Source organism: Notechis scutatus, chromosome 12 (genome assembly GCF_049901735.1).
Source record: "Notechis scutatus isolate UNSWTSFEM ecotype Mainland chromosome 12, rNotScu1.2, whole genome shotgun sequence".
NCBI classification, from domain to species: Eukaryota; Metazoa; Chordata; class Lepidosauria; order Squamata; family Elapidae; genus Notechis; species Notechis scutatus.
The window spans coordinates 9280095-9295861 of NC_142020.1; the positions used below are offsets into that span (position 1 = coordinate 9280095).

Consider the following 15767-nt stretch of genomic DNA (forward strand, 5'->3'; position numbering starts at 1 on the left):
CTTTCAAGAAGAGATTGGACTGCCATTTGTCAGAAATGGTGCTTGGACTAGATGACCTACAAGATCCCTTCCAACTCTGATTATCTGTATCTGTATCTTATCTGTACCTTTAATAAATAGCACATATACACTTTAATACAGTATGTTTTACTCTTTGCATTTTTAAAAAATATTTTTTTTCATATTTGCTATTTTTTACCCCCTGGAATAAGTTAGTTTATCAATCTTAGAAATAAATACATACACTGTTTCATTTATGAACCATAGCCTGTGAAACTCCAAAGCACCAACTTTCCTACTGTTGTCCTGCTCGCTAAAGCAGAGACTGGCGATTATATCAAAATATGTACAAACACGTCAATTGCTATGGCGATTGAAAAAGTCATACGGTTTTAAGTTAAGGCGAATTGGCTTTGCTTTAAGAACATTCCAGAAATCTTTCAGTGTTCGTGTCCCATGACCCTTGGAATGAAGGAGGAACTTCGTAACAGTGAGGACAAAAATAACAAGTGGAACAGCTGGCCTCCAGAAGTTGTGGGTGTGCCTGCCTGAAATGGTAGGGCCTCCTGCTTGAGCAGGGGGCTGGACTAGATGACCTCTGAGGTCCCTTCCAGCTCTATTCTGATTGATTGATTGATCAGTGGAATGGGTCGCCTTCCAGAAGTTGCGGGTGCTCCGTCACTGGAGGTTTTTTTTTTTTTAAGAGACTTGGACAGCCACTTATCTGGAAATGGTATAGGATGTTCTGCTGCTGGAGCAAGAGGTTCGGCTAGAAGACCTCCAAGGTCCCTTTCAACGGTGTGATTCTGTTATAAGCCCCAACCTGGGCGCGCTTTCCTCTTTGCAAGGTGACACCCAGGGGAACTCGCAACCGGCGGCCGCCCCCGGCACCTCTTCATCTCGCCATCGCCCGGCACACGTGGGAGCGCGTCACGGGACTCCGATCCAGGCAAGGCTCCCAGTCGGCGCCTCCCTTGCGCAACCCAAGCCCGGAGTCCCGGCCAAAAAAGCGCGCGGCGCCTTTAAAGCGCAGCCACGAGGAGGGAGGGAGGGAGGGGGCGTGCTGGAGGCAGGTCGGGCTGGCCGGCCCTGGGCTGGGCGGCCTTAAAGGGGACTCGCGCCTTGGCCGGCCCAAGTTAAAAGTTCCAGGCCGGCGCGGGGGGAAGAGTCCTCTGGCTGTGGTCGTCGCCTTTGGGTCCCTTGCTGCAAAGCGGTCGGGGACTCTGGCCGAGAGGCGGGGCGGCCCTCCTCCTCCACCTCCTCCCCCCTCCACCCAACGGGAGGAGCCTCTTTCGAACCCGGCTCCCGGGAAATGCCCCGCAGCCAGCTGGATGCCCTTCCTTAGGATCGGGAAGGCTTGAGTGCGCGCGTCCGACGCCTGGCCAGCCTGCTCCGGGGAGGGGACGCCGATGATGTACACCATCACCAAGGGCCCGAGCAAGCTAGCCACGCAGAGGAGGACAGGTAAGGCGTAGAGGAGGAGGAGGAGGAGGAGGGAACGTGGGCTTCACCCCGGTCCTCCTTCTGCAGCTGAGCTGCGCTGCGCTGCGCTGGACGACCATGCCCATCTTCCCCGGCCAGCCCGGGGAAGTCGCGATCTCCTCCCTTGGGGAAACCTCCCAGCTCTTTCTCTTCGGCTCCTTCTGCAAAAGGCGCCCACCGCCTCTCCTTCTGAACTGCAGCAGCCCACCTTCCAACTCCTCTCCCCCAAGGAAGGAAGGAAGGAAGGACGGACGGGCGGGCTGTCAAGTCTCGGACCGTTCCGCAGGCCTCAGGTGATACGGATCGTGCCTCTCTCTCTCTCTCTCTCTCTGGCCCCGCAGGTCCCACGCAGCAGGTGGAGAGCAAACTGGTCGACCTGAAATGCCGGCGGCAGCAGCAGCAACAGCAGCCGGAGCTGAGCTCGTGGCCCCTTGCAAGGTGAGGAGGAGGAGGAGGAGGAGAGGGGGCCGTGCGGGTGAGTGGCTGGGGCGGGGGTCCCGTCCCAGGCTCGGCCATGGCCGGCGAAGGCAAAGCGAGAGAGGACGTCCCCGGTGCCTCGGTGACCTTGCGCGTCGGCTTGCTCCGGGGATGGCTCCACCTGGCCCGGGATCGGGAGGGGGCGATGGGTCGAGCACAGGGGGTCCGGGACTGGTTGGCCCGGGCGGGGAGGGTGGGGTGGGGTGGGGGTGTCTCTCGGCCGGACCGGCTGGCAGGCAGCCTCCCCGGAAGGGAAGTGGAGGTGACCTTGGTCGGAAGGCTCTGCCTGCCTGCTGCTGTCCTTGTGGCCACATGGCTCCCAAGGGGCGGGGGAGGGAGGAGGGGGCTGGGTGGGGGTGGGGTGGGGTGGGGGAAGGAGAGGGGGTGGGTGGGCGCTCCCAAACCCCCTCCGCCCGGCCGCGGTCGCCCCCGCCGAGCCACGTGGCTTGCAGGACAACCCCGGCACGTGCGCGCCTGGAGGGAGGGGAATCTCCTTTGGAGGAGGGGGAAGGGGGAGTAGGCAGGTGACGTCAAAGGACGTCACGAGATGGGAGGGAGGCAGGAGGGAGCCTTTACCCTAGACTAGAGAAGGGCCAAAGGCAGAGGAGAAGGGGGGTTGTGTGTGTGTGTGGGGGGAGTACAGGAGTATGAAGGAGGCTTGCTAAACCTGTGGAATGCCGCCCCCCTTCCTTGGGTGGGGAGGAGGTGCTGAGTACTGGGCGGTTGGGGCTCGTTTGCATTCCTCTGGGTGCCCAGACAGACACTGACACACAGGCACAAACACACACACACACACACACAGACACACACACAGAGCCTTTGCTCTTCTGGGTCCTTGGCTTGGAAACCTTCCCTGGTGGACAAAAAGGGATGTTCTGAAAGTTAATGGTTAAGATAGGTAGACTTCAATTCCCAGAATTCCTCAGCCAGCATCTAGACCAGGGATCTTCAAACTTGGCAAGTTTTAAGACTCGTGGACTTCAACTCCCAGAATTCCTGAGCTAACATGACTGGAGGAGGAATTCTGGGAGTTGAAGTCCACAAAATCTTAAAGCTGTCAAGTTTGGAGACCCCTGAATTCTAGGCTCGTGTTTTTCAACCTTGGCAGCTTTTAAGATGCTGGCTGGCGAATGCTCTCCCTGAATCAGTTGTCTCACCTACAAATGTTCACAGTTTCAGTTGCAAATTGGCTTCCGTGGACCTTATGTCATACTTAAATGGTTAGTAGAGGGGGCATAGTGCCTAAGTGCACTACTAACGTGCCTATTGTCCCATTGTATTTTTATTCTTTTATTCCTCTTCTGTTTTTTTCTTTGACAAGTTCTAATAAATAAGCAAGACTGGACAATTCTAGTTGGATGGCTGATTGCAAGAGGTCTTTTGTTCAAACATGTACCTGCTTTGGGGTTTGCATGTTGTCTGCTTGGATTAGCAGCAATGCACTAAACTGGAGCTGAATCCAGGCAGTCCTCGGCTTAACGACCACAAGGGAGCCCCAAAATGCTATGGTTAAAGCGAGACATTTGTTAAATGAGTTCTGCCCCATTTTACAACCTTTCTTGCCACACCTGTTAAGTGAGTCACTCAAGCTGGCACGTTAGTAACCCGGTTGTTGTTGACGGAATCTGATTTCCCCATTGAATTTGCTACTCAGATGGTCCCCAAGTTCCGGACACAGCAACTGTCGTAAATATGAACCAGTGGCCAAGCAAGCCTCTGAATTTGGATGCTGCTAAGGTCGTAACTGTGAAAATATTGATATTGTTTTTTTCAATGCTGTTGTAACTTTAAATGGCCACTAAATGAACCGTTGTAAATCAAGGACAGCCTGTGGTTTATAATCCAGCCTATAGTGGAAATGGGACATGATGGCTCACTGGCTAAGATGCTGAGCTTGTCGATCAGGAAGGTCGGCAGTTCGGTGGTTTGAATCCCTAGCACCGTGTAACGGATAGCACCGTGTCCCAGCTTCTGCCAACCGAGCAGTTCGAAAGCATATAAAAATGCAAGTAGAAAAATAAGGACCACTTTGGTGGGAAGGGGACAGCTCTCCGTGCGCCTTCAAAGGCGTTTAATCCTGCTGGCCACATGACCACAGACACGTCCTCAGACAGCGCTGGCTCTTAGGCTTTGTAATAGAGATGAGCACCGTCCTCTAGAGCCGAGAACAGCTAGCACGGATGTGCTTTTACCTTTTATAGTGGAAATGCAATCTTTACTCTTCATCGTGTTAAGCAGAATAGAATAGAATAGAATAGAATTCTTTATTGGCCATGTGTGATTGGACACACGAGGAATTTGTCTTGGTGCAAATGCTCTCAGTGTACATCAAAAGGAAACATACATTCATCAGGAGTCAAGAATCATCAGGTACAACACTTAATGATAGTCATAGGGTACAATAAGCAATCAAATCATACTTGGAAACAGTCAATAAAAATAAGGATGCAAGTGACAAAGTTACAATCATACAAGTGGGAGGGGATGGGTGATAAGGAGTGATGAGAAGATTAATAGTAATAGTAATGCAGACTTAGTAAATAGATGGACAGTGTTGAGGAAATTATTTGTTTAGCAGAGTGATGGCTTTCAGGAAAAAACTGTTCTTGTGTCTAGCAGTGCTCCATAGCGTCGTTTTGAGGGAAAGAGTTGAAACAGTTTATGTCCAGGATGTGAGGGGGTCTGTAAATATTTTCACAGCCCTCTTTTTGACTCGTGCAGTATACAGGTCCTCAATGGAAGGCAGGTTGGTAGTAATTGTTTTTTTCTGCAGTCCTAATTATCCTCTGAAGTCTCTGTCTGAATAAGGGCAGAGTTTTGGAAATAGTGTTGGAACTGGTGGGCTCGGAAGAACTAAGGGTGAAACAAAAATATTCACTCAAATATTTTGTACAAATGTTTCTCGAATTATGACAATTTGGAACCAGAATTTCCATTGTCCAGCAAGGCTAATTGTTCAGTGAGTTAATGCTGGATTGTGCAACTTTTTATTTTTTTTGCCACAGTTGTTAACCAAACCTCTCCAGTTGTTAAGTGAATCACGCAGTTGCAAAGCAAATCCAGTTTCCCCTGCCATTTGATTGTGGGAAGCCAGCTGAGAAGGTCACAAGTGGCTCTGGGATGCTGCAGCCATTGTGAATAATATAACAATTGCCAAACCCCCAGATTTTGAATCACGTAACGGTGAGGATGCTACGACAGTCATAGGTGCAACGACTAGTTGCAAGTCACTCTTTCTCCCCGTGCCATTGTAACTTTGAACCGTTGCTATACGAAGGATTGTGAATTGAGGATTATCTGTGCAAGATTCAAGCTTCACCTCTTAATCTAGGAAACTTCTGCTTGTTTATTTCCATTTTAAACAGGTTCTGCAGCCTGAAAAATGTTTGAAAACCCCTGAAGTAGTTCATCATCGTGACATAATATTAATTGTTCATTTAATTGGGGACTGTAAGTTCGATGAACACAACATCTTGGGTAATCTGGGGTAAATTATAGCATATTGAGTATTAAAACTATTTCATGGCTGAAAAACTAATCCCACAGGTGTAGGCTTTGTTTGTGGTGAGAAATGGATCCGCCCTTGAGTTCACCTGATACCGCCGTTTTCATTGCACAACAGCATGAGTCTTTAAGTTTGATTACACAATTGTAATACTGCACAGGTACTTCTCAACTTACGGCAGTTTGTTTAGTGACCATTTGAAGTTACAATGGCACTGAAAGTGACTTGTGTCCATTTTTCACACATGACCATTGCAACATCCCCATGGTCACTTGATTTACATTTGGATGCTTCACAGTTGACTCACATTTATGTCCTGGAGTAATTAGAATAGAATAGAATATGGAATAGAATAGAACAGAATAGAATAGGATATGGGATATGGAATGGAATGGAATAGATATAGATATAGGAATGAAGAATAGAATAGAATTCTTCATTGGCCAAGGGGGATTGGACACACAAGGAGTTTGTCTTTGGTGCATAAGCTCTCGGTGTACATAAAAGAAAAGGTACATTTGTCAAGAGTCGAGAATCATAAGGTACAATGCTTAATAATAGTCAAAGAGTACAATAAGAAATCAAATCATACTAGGAAACAGTGAATAGAATAGAATAGAATAGAATAGAATAGAATAGAATAGAATAGAATAGAATAGAATAGAATTCTTTATTGACCAAGTGTAATTGGGCACACAAGGAATTTGTCTTCGGTGCAAATGCTCTCAATGTACATAAAAGAAAATATACATTCGTCAAGAGTCAAGAATCATCAGGTACATCACTTAATGATAGTCATAAGGTACAATAAGCAATCAAATCATACTAGGAAACAGTCAATATAAATCGTAAGGATACAAGCGACAAAGTTACAGTCCTACAGTCACACGTGGAAGGGAATGGGTGATAAGGAGTGATGAGAAGATTAATAGTAATGCAGACTTTGTAAATAGTTGGACAATGTTGAGGGAATTGTTTGTTTAGCAGAGTGATGGCGTTCGGGGAAAAACTGTCCTTGTGTCTAGTTGTTCTGGTGTGCAGGGCTCTATAGCGTCGCTTTGAGGGAAGGAGTTGAAACAGTTTATGTCCGGAATGTGAGGCGTCTGTAAATATTTTCCCAGCCTCTTTTTGACTCCTGCAGTATGCAGGTCCTCCACGGAAGGCAAACTTCTAAGCCACAAAGTCCAAGGGGGGGAGGAACCAGATTCACTTCACAACCGTGTGACTGACTTAACAACTGCAGTGATTCACTTAACAAATGTGGCAAGGAAAGTCGTAAAACAGGGCAAAAACTCATGCAACAAATGCCTCACTTAGCAAGCTAAATTTTGGGCTCGATGGTGGTCATAAGTAGTTGAATTGGATTAAAAAATCCTTTCTCCATGCCTCAAAGGGCCCTTGAAAGAACAGACAATATTTCCCAGCCTTTAGGGGAAAAAAATTATGTCGCAAAGCAAATTATTACTTTGTGTTACACATATCTTGAAATCCAATCAGTGTTTGTTTAGTTTCTAGCTAGTTGGATACCAGTTTACCAATGGCAAACCCAGCCATTGTAAGTATTTTTCCCCCCTTCTTCCATTCCATTGTGTTCGATTCTCTGGCATTGCCTAGACAAGTCCCTGCATTTTTCAGAAGCGATTTGCCATTGCCTCCTTTCTAGAGCTGAGAGAAAGCGGCTGGCTCAAGGTCACCTTAGCTGGTTTCATGCCAAAGACAGGACTAGTAGAACTGCTGAATAGCTGAACTGCTTGAAAATGAAATGTGTTGTTGAGTGATGCGACAGTTTTGCTAAAATAAAAGACTTTTACGCAAGACCCTGACATTATATCCATCTACTTGGGAGATACTCAACGTTCCATTGACAAAGTTATCTTCCTTTTGGTCTACATAATTTATTGCCCTGCTGTGTTTACTTATGTAGCAAGAGTCCAACAACTGCTTCATAAATCTCTCTTTACTTAATAGCAGCGTTTGCACAACAATGATGTAACAAAATTAACTCATTTTCTGGCTAGGAAGAGTTTGCGAAAGCATGAACTAACCCAATGCGCCCCCCTACCTCTTAAAGCCTAAAGCCAGAAAATAATTTGAAAACATGAATTACATGCTAAAACTAGAGAGAAATTACATTTTGCCGCAAACAGCAACTTTATGGTGGAAGATCATGCAATAAATTCATTCGGCTGCATTTGAACGATAAGAGTCGATCATGGTTAAGGGAACCATAGTTTTCTTTAGGTGTCTACATTGGTAAGAATATGCTGGACTATATAGGAATCCTGTGGGCTGAATTGGTGCAACTAAACTAAGATATGATTGTCTAATTTCTGTCGTATAAGCCTAGCCACTGTGAGCTACTAATCCAGGATATGTCTTCATCAGAGGTGGCATTCAGCAGGTTCTGACCAGTTCTGGAGAACCGGTAGTGGAAATTTTGAGTAGTTTGGAGAACCAGCAAATTCCACCTCTGACTGGAGATTTTACAGTATCCTTCCCCTGCCACGCTAACCAAGCCACGTCCACAGAACCGGTAGTAAAAAAAATTGAGTCCCACCACTGGTCTTTGTGCTTTTGGGTACACTCTGCAAATGTGGTATGGTTTAAGCAATCACAGTTTAATACAAAGTTAAGACTATGGTACCATTGTATTATATACGTAGTTCAAGTGGCAGCTTGCAAAGTTTCCTCTTTCTGTTTTTGCACAAGATTCTAGACCTCATGGAGTGAAGGAAAACAAAATCTGGACATTGCAATGTTTAGGCATGGAAAGGGGATAGAAAACAGTGCAATTCATTCTCTGAAGGTTTTTCTTTCCCCGAAGAAAGACTTTTATCTCAAAGTTTATTTAATAAAATATATAATTTGGCCCAGGGAAGGCACCAGAGTGAGGTCAGACGCACGTCAGCATAGGTGCGTAACTTGGTCACCTTCGATCAGACCTTGTGCATTTCTCACTGTGGTGTCTCTTTCAAGCTTTGGTGTTGACCATTTTTTTTACAATGACCATTTGTTCCACTGACCTTGGAAAAAATGTGTGTCCAATTGCAACGAGAATTTGGGAGAGGGCTGGATGGGACACAGAAGGAGGAGGAGGGTTGGGAAGGAAGAGTAAACAACATGTGACTTGCTTGATGTTGTGGAAGTACGATCAGGTGGAAGAATCTGGGTCATGTGCCATTGGACTCCTGCCCCAGAGAACTTAGACACTGGGACACAGTCCAGAATCGCATCCCAGAATAGTGACTTGCATATTCTCAAACAAAAGGACAAATATTAGTGGTAATAAGAGGAGTAGAATTAGTCTTCATTGTCTCTTCATTCAAGGAATACAGATAGTTCTCAACTTACAGCTGTTCGTTTAATGACGGTTCAAACTTAAAAGAGCTCAAGTTTGAGAAATGCCAGTGTAGGCTGAAATCTTATGCTTCCTCGTAAAAATTCTCCTTTGCACCAATGCAGGCAAGCTTACTGTCAGCATTCCAACTAACAACCTCCACCCCAATAAACTCAGAGACAAGCATTTTCTTAAAGGTCCATTTAATTAGAGTTGTCATATTGGCACATCTGGGAAAACCCTAATCTGAGAGTTCCAGGTCTTCCCTTCCCAAAAGAGAAATCAAAGATCCATCCCCCGGCACCCATCAGTCCATCACATGGCCCAATCAAATCTTTGCCCCAACTGGAGACATCCGTCCAGTCACTCCCCTCCAGGTGCAGGACAACATGTCCTTGACTTTCTGAGAAAGAACGTTGTGTCTAATCTTCTACCTCTCTATGAAATCTCCCCCTCCCAAATTCCCAGGCACTGAATGTGGCAGCCTCGAAGCTTCCAAGTAAAATATGGCTTCCAAGGTTGACACAGATAACAGTTAATCAGAGTTGAAAGGGACCTTGTAGATCATCTAGTCCAACCCCCTGCCCAAGCAGAAGACCCTACACCATTTCTGAAAGGTGGGAGTCCAAGCCAGTGATGGCGCTCCCACAACTTCCAAGGGCAACTTCTGTTCCATGGGTTGATTGTCCTCACTGTCAGAAAGTTTCTCCTTATTTCCAGGTTGAACCTCTTCTTGTTCAGTTTCCATCCATTATTCCTTGTCTGGCCTTCAGGTGCTTTGGAAAATAGCTTGACCCCTTCCTCCTCTCTGTGGCAGCCCCTCAGATATTGGAAGACTGCTATCCTGTCTCCCCTGGTCCTTCTCTTCCCTAGACTAGCCAGGCCCAGTTCCTGCAACCGTTCTTCACATGTTTTAGTCTCCAGTCTCCTAATCATCTCGGTTGCTCTTCTCTGCATTTTTTTCTCACAAGCGCTCCCAGTCTGGATTCACACACAAGAGTTTCATTTAGGAATTCCAATCCCGATTGGGTCTGACTCTGCCAGCTCCAATTCCAAATTGATTTCCTGCAAATTCCATTCCAATTCCAAAATGGTTCTGGTTGAGCGAGTGGGAGGCGAGGCGCCTTCGATCTGCTGGGTGATTCTTTTTGATTCTTAAACCCAGGGACTCCCCTTTTATGAGGGCTCCGATCCGTCTCCTTTGAAGAGGTATGCAAATCTTCCCACCGTCCTGTGCCAAAGATTGTGGCTCTTTCACTAATCTGACTCAGGATTAGGAAAGATTAAAAATGGACTGTTAAATCCCTGGGACCAGCCAGCGCAAGGATTAGCTTGGATGGTGGATGGTGAACCATGTAAATAAATATGTATATATATATTTTCTTCACAATTGTTTGGACTGAATTGTTGCGCAATACGGGCACGGTTACATCAAATACGCAGCCAATAGGTAGAACAGGTTGTTCTATTTCTTCTTGTTTCTTCATACAGGTGGTCTTCTACTTACGACCACAAGCAATCATTGTTTCTTTAACTTGTTCTTCTTCTAATTTCACACCTAGCAAATAACCCTATAATGCTTTAACCATCTTCTCTTCGGTGCCTGTTAAGATTTTATTTAATTCAATCATTTCCTTATCAAACCCAGCAGTCTTGGTGTCCTTTTCATACCTTGAATGTATTTGCAAATATGCATACCAATCTATACTGTTCCTCTAGTTCTTGCTTTGTTGTTTGGAGTCCACCCTGTTCATTTAAAATTTCCTCATATCTAATAATATTTTCCATTTTAAAAACATTTTGATATGCAAATGCTTCTATTGTTGATAACCAGACTGGTATTTTTCATATAATGATATTCCCTTACTTTTCCCTATACTGTTAATAAAGCGTCCCTGACATAACATCTTCTAAAATATCCATGTGCCCTGCTAAGCCAGACATTTTGTTAAGTGAGTTTTGCCCTGTTTTACGAACTTTCTCACCATGGTTGTTAAATGAATTGCTGCAGTTGTCCAGTTAGTAACATAGGTTGTTAAGTGAACCCAGCTGCTCCACTGACTTTGTGAGAACCAATTTCGCAAATGACTCCCGCCCCCCCCCCACCGGGCCATAGGCTGTTGCAATGGTTGTAAGTGTGAAAAATGGTCGTAAGTCGCTTTGTTCAGCGCCGTTGCAACTTTGGTCACTAAATGAACTGTCGTAAGTCAAGGACGATCTGTATATGAACCTATCCATGATCTTGCCAGCAATACAGAAAGCATTGGCTCATGAAAGAATTGGAGATAGTCCACATTTAGCAACCGCAATTGCTAAATTGTGGCAAAAAAGGGTCATAACATGGGACAAAACTCACTTAATGACTGTCTTGTTTAGCAACAGTAACCCTGGGCAAATCGTGGTCATATATTGAGGACATCCTGTAATTACTAGAAGTTGAATGCAGACCAGGACTGACAGGGATTTGATAAAATCTCCTGGGAAAAAAACCCTGGAAAAGTTTTATATTCACTGAACCAAACAATCCAACTCAGTTTTCTTGGTTAGCTTCTGGTCCCTGACTTATGACTGCAATTGAGGCTGTAATTTCAGTCCTAAGTCATGTTGGTCCTAAGTCAAGGCACCCCCATGTCCAAACCCAACTTTAAAACCATTTTTACGGAGATTATTGAGTGAATCACGCCATCCAAACCATGCAGTGGTTAAGAAAAGCACGAATTGTTAAGTTCAAACCAATTCCCCCAAATGGGCAATTGCTTTTTGCCAGAAAGCAACAAAAAAGATCAGAAACTGGTGTATTATATCGTATATATCTTCATATATGATCAAGTTGAATTTTGCAAACTCTGAACAGCCGTTAACTCACAGGCTGTACCTGTATTCCTAAGGAAGCACCAATAAAATCCTCTTCTGTTTTCTCTTTGCAGCCCCCTTCCCAAGCTTGTGTTCAACAGGGTCAATGGAAAAAGACCCCCGTTGATGATCTCGCCCCCCACAACCACAGAAGAAAACTACACCGTAGCTCACGAAGAAAATGTCCGGTTTGTGTACGAAGGTAAGCTGGCTCCTGGCTGGCTCTGGGATAGAAGACTTCAAGCGTGGCCAGTGGAAGAAGTGTGGACTTCAACTCCCAGAATCCCCCAACTCCCAGCACGCAGGCTGAAGGATTCTGGAAGTTGAAGTTTGAAAAACGCTGCTCTAGGACAGAGGTCGGCAACCCGCAGCTCTGGAGCCGCATGTGGCTCTTTCATCCCTTTGCTGCGGCTCCCTGTCACCGGTCGGTAAAAGGAAAAAGGACGCTGTGCTAGGAGGAGAGACTAAGGTGGGGGAACCGGACTTGCGGTCGGACCTTTGTGGCTCTTTGAGTGTTTACGGTTTCTAACCCTTGTTCTAGGACAGAGGTCTTCAAACTTCACAGCTTTAAGACTTGTGGACTTCAACTCCCAGAATTCCTCCTCCAGTCATGTTAGCTCAGGAATTCTGGGAGTTGAAGTCCACAAGTCTTAAAGCTGTGAAGTTTGGAGACCCTTGCTCTAGGAGGAAGTTGAAGCACCAATGGAGCCCCCGTGTCTTGTTTGCTGTTCTTTGTCAAAAGACACAAATGAAACTTAGACAACTGCAGGGCGGCCAAATCAAACTTTTTGGACTTCCATTTTTATGGAGCGTGGGGATCTGACGGGTGGTCCTTGACTTAACGACCGCAATGGAGTCCAACATTCCCGTTGCTATGCCAAGACAGTTGAGTTGCCCCCATTTTGAGAGCTTTCTTGCCCAATGCCTGAATTTTGATCATGGGACCTTGGTGGGACACTGCATCAATTGTAAGCGTGAAAAATGGTCGTAAGTCACCTTTTTCAGTGCCGTTCTAACTTGGAATGCTCACTAAATGAACGGTTGTTAAGCGGAGGGCTCCCTGTATGTTCATTTCTTCTTGCTTCTAGCTTGGCAACAAGTGGAACAGCAGTTGGACAGTCGACAGCAGGGAGATGGTGGATCTGGCCCAGTACAATACACAGAGAAAACACCCAGCCCTGAGCTGAAAGGTCAGTAGGGAAATGACTCCTTGCCAGGCCTTTACTTCTCCCCAAATCCAAGTAGAAGCAAGCTGGCTGGGGGATTCTGGGAGTTCCACTCCACCCATATTAAAGTTGCTAAGGTTGAGAAGCAGCACTCTACAACACAGGAGAAATAGCAGTAGCAGTAGCCCTTAGACTTATATACCGCTTCACAGTGCTTTACGTCCCTCTCTAAGCAGTTTACAGAGTCAGCCTATTTGCCCCCAACAAGCTGGGTCCTCATTTGACCCACCTTGGAAGGATGGAAGGCTGAGTCTGGTGAGATTCTTGTGCCTGGTGGGATTTGAACTGCCAAATTGCAGGCAACCGGCAGGCAGCAGAAGTAGCCTGCAGAACTGCACTTTAACCATTGCACCACTGCAGCCCAGCTCAAAATTGTGACTTGTTTGAAGGGATAGAGAACTGTGTTCTTCTAAGTGGTCACGAACTCCAATAACCAATCACTCCAGATAGCAGATAATTTTTATATATTAAATTTGTTTATTCGGTTATTTTGTGCCACCCATTTCCCATGTAAAGTGACTCCAGGTGGCTTACAGCTTATAATAGTAAGAAAGCATGGTGGGTGCTGTAATTCAACACTTCAGAAGCAATGTCCCAAAGGCATCTGGACTTTCAGATTTTTCTTTGAAGACATTTTGCTTCTCATCTAAGAAGTTTCTTCCGCTCTGACTGGGAAAGGAAGGATGTATACTCCTTGCAGACAGCTGGTCATTTGCATCCTTTTAGAGGGTCATGAAGGGATGCGGTGGGTCACTAGCTAAGACGCTGAGCTTGTCGATCAGAAAGGTTGGCAGTTTGGTGGTTCAAATCCCTAGCGCTGCATAACGGGGTGAGCTCCCGTTCCTTGTCCCAGCTTCTGCCAACCTAGCAGTTTGGGAAAGCATATAAAAATGCCAGTAGGAAAATAGGGACCCCTTTGATGGGAAGGGAACAGCGTTCCATGTGCCTTCGGCGTTTAGTCCTGCCGGCCACATGACCACGGAGACGTCTCCGGACAACGCTGGGTCGTCTTCAGCTTTGTAACGGAGATGAGTACCGCCCCGTAGAGCTGGAAACAAGTAGCACTTACGTGCGAGGTTATCTTAGAGGGTCATTAAGGTAAAATCCTTCCATTCCCCACCACCTGAAGAAGCTGAAGAAGCTTCTTGGATGAGAAGCGAAACGTCTTCAAAGAAAAACCAGAAAGTCCAATTGCCTCTTGGGGAAAAAAAATCACCTTTGGGACAACCATGACCTGGAGGACTGAGAATCTCCATGGACATTTCTGAAGCCATGTTTCTCACCCCTTTAAAAGGGGTGGACTTCAACTCCCAGAATTCCCCAGCCAGCAGTGAAAAACTCCATTCTGGGAGCTGAAATCCACCTATTTTAAAATTGCTCAGGTTGAGAAACATGGCTCTGAAGGTTTGGTGGAAAGAAATAACTCATTTAAGCAGCTTTTTTTGTGTGTGTGTCTGGGGGTGTCTGGCCTTGCAAATTCCAACTTTCCTCTTTTCCTTTTTTCAGATTTTGTTCCCATTGACCTCGAAGACTGGTGGGGTCAACAGTTCCTGGCCAAAATCAAGAATGGCTCTTAAGGAGAAAGGCGGGAGGGGCCGCTTTACAAGAGAAATTTTCAATTTCACTCTTAAGAAAATGCAGACGCATTGGAGTGCAGCCAGGACTGGACAAATAAAGGGGGGAGAGAGATGTTGGCTGCTCAGATAGCCTTGGAAATGCTGAAGTGTCCCACTTCCCGGAAGAAGCCTGCAGCATTGTGGGAATGCTGGGGTGTCCAGGGAGGGGTGGATGAAGGGGGCATTCTTCTCCTGCCTTGGGCCTGGCACCCAGCACCGAGTCCATTTTGGCCCCGGAGCCTAGACTGTGTTCACAATAAACACCGCTGGTCCTGCCAGTGGCACAAATGCAGCTTGCATGGAAAGAGAGTTTTTGGGTGGGTGTGGGGATTGGCCTCCCTCCCCAAGGACGTTTCTCTCGGAAGTGAAATGCCAAGGAGAGGCAGGGCTGCAGTTATTCAGAGAGAAACATCCAAAGACCAGCTTTGTCAATGTTTAGGTGAATGTAGGCTCAGGAAGTAGCAATAGCGTTTAGACTTTGCACCACCATCATCTTTGAATGAGTGGAATCTGGGAGATTGAATGGAGCGGAGTGTTTGCTGGCCGGATGCCCTTCCTGTCACCAATGTGGAGTTATATTCAGCAGACATATTCTCATCCTGCCCAGAGAGAGAAATATCTGCCTTTACCTAGGATCAAACTCACAGCCTCCTGATTTGCGAGGCGAAAGCTCCACCTCTAGGCCACCTCTAGCCTTTAGGCTTTATATACTGTCTCCTAATGCTTTACAGCACTTTCAGGGCAGTTTGCAATGTCGGCCTATTGCCCCCAACAATCTGGATTCTCATTTCACCGACTTCCAAAGGATGGAAGGCTTGAGTCCAACCTTGAGTCGGTCAGGATCGAACTCCGGGATGTGGGCAGAGTTTGCTTGCGATACTGCACTTTAACTACTCCGCCACCGTGCCTTCGGTTCTCCAGAGCTTTGAATTCCAGTGGCAAAGAGGGACCGTGAGTTTGGTCACCCAGCACAGGAGGCCCACCCCCCAAACCTGGGTGAACAAGCCACAACAGGCTTTGCAAACCATATTAGGATTTAGTCTAGTATCCTGGTTCATACCTTGTCAACATTTAGACCAATGTAAGGTCTGGAAGTGTCTTTGGTCTCTGGTGCTTTGAATTTTTGCAAGGAAGTAGCTGAGTTGGGTTTCCATGCTTTGAATCCGGCAACACAAGAACCCCTAAATTTGCACGAACGAGCTACAGGCTTTGCAAATCTTACGGCTTAATGTAATAATATAACCCAGTGTTGTTGAGTTTAGCTCAGGGTT

General features: G+C 46.3%; 2 protein-coding genes across 2 annotated transcripts in view; one reads left to right on the forward strand and one right to left on the reverse strand.

Moving 5' to 3' along the window:
• VRK3 (VRK serine/threonine kinase 3) overlaps positions 1-15767 on the reverse strand; it is a 159333-nt gene that overhangs the window by 43481 nt on the left and 100085 nt on the right. The window lies entirely within an intron of this gene.
• Positions 1030-14788, forward strand: MCRIP2 (MAPK regulated corepressor interacting protein 2). Its single transcript, XM_087973240.1, has 5 exons — positions 1030-1464; positions 1824-1920; positions 11729-11856; positions 12743-12844; positions 14387-14788. The coding sequence occupies exons 1-5, from the start codon at positions 1410-1412 to the stop codon at positions 14455-14457; spliced, it is 453 nt and encodes a 150-aa protein (XP_087829366.1). The 5' UTR covers positions 1030-1409; the 3' UTR covers positions 14458-14788.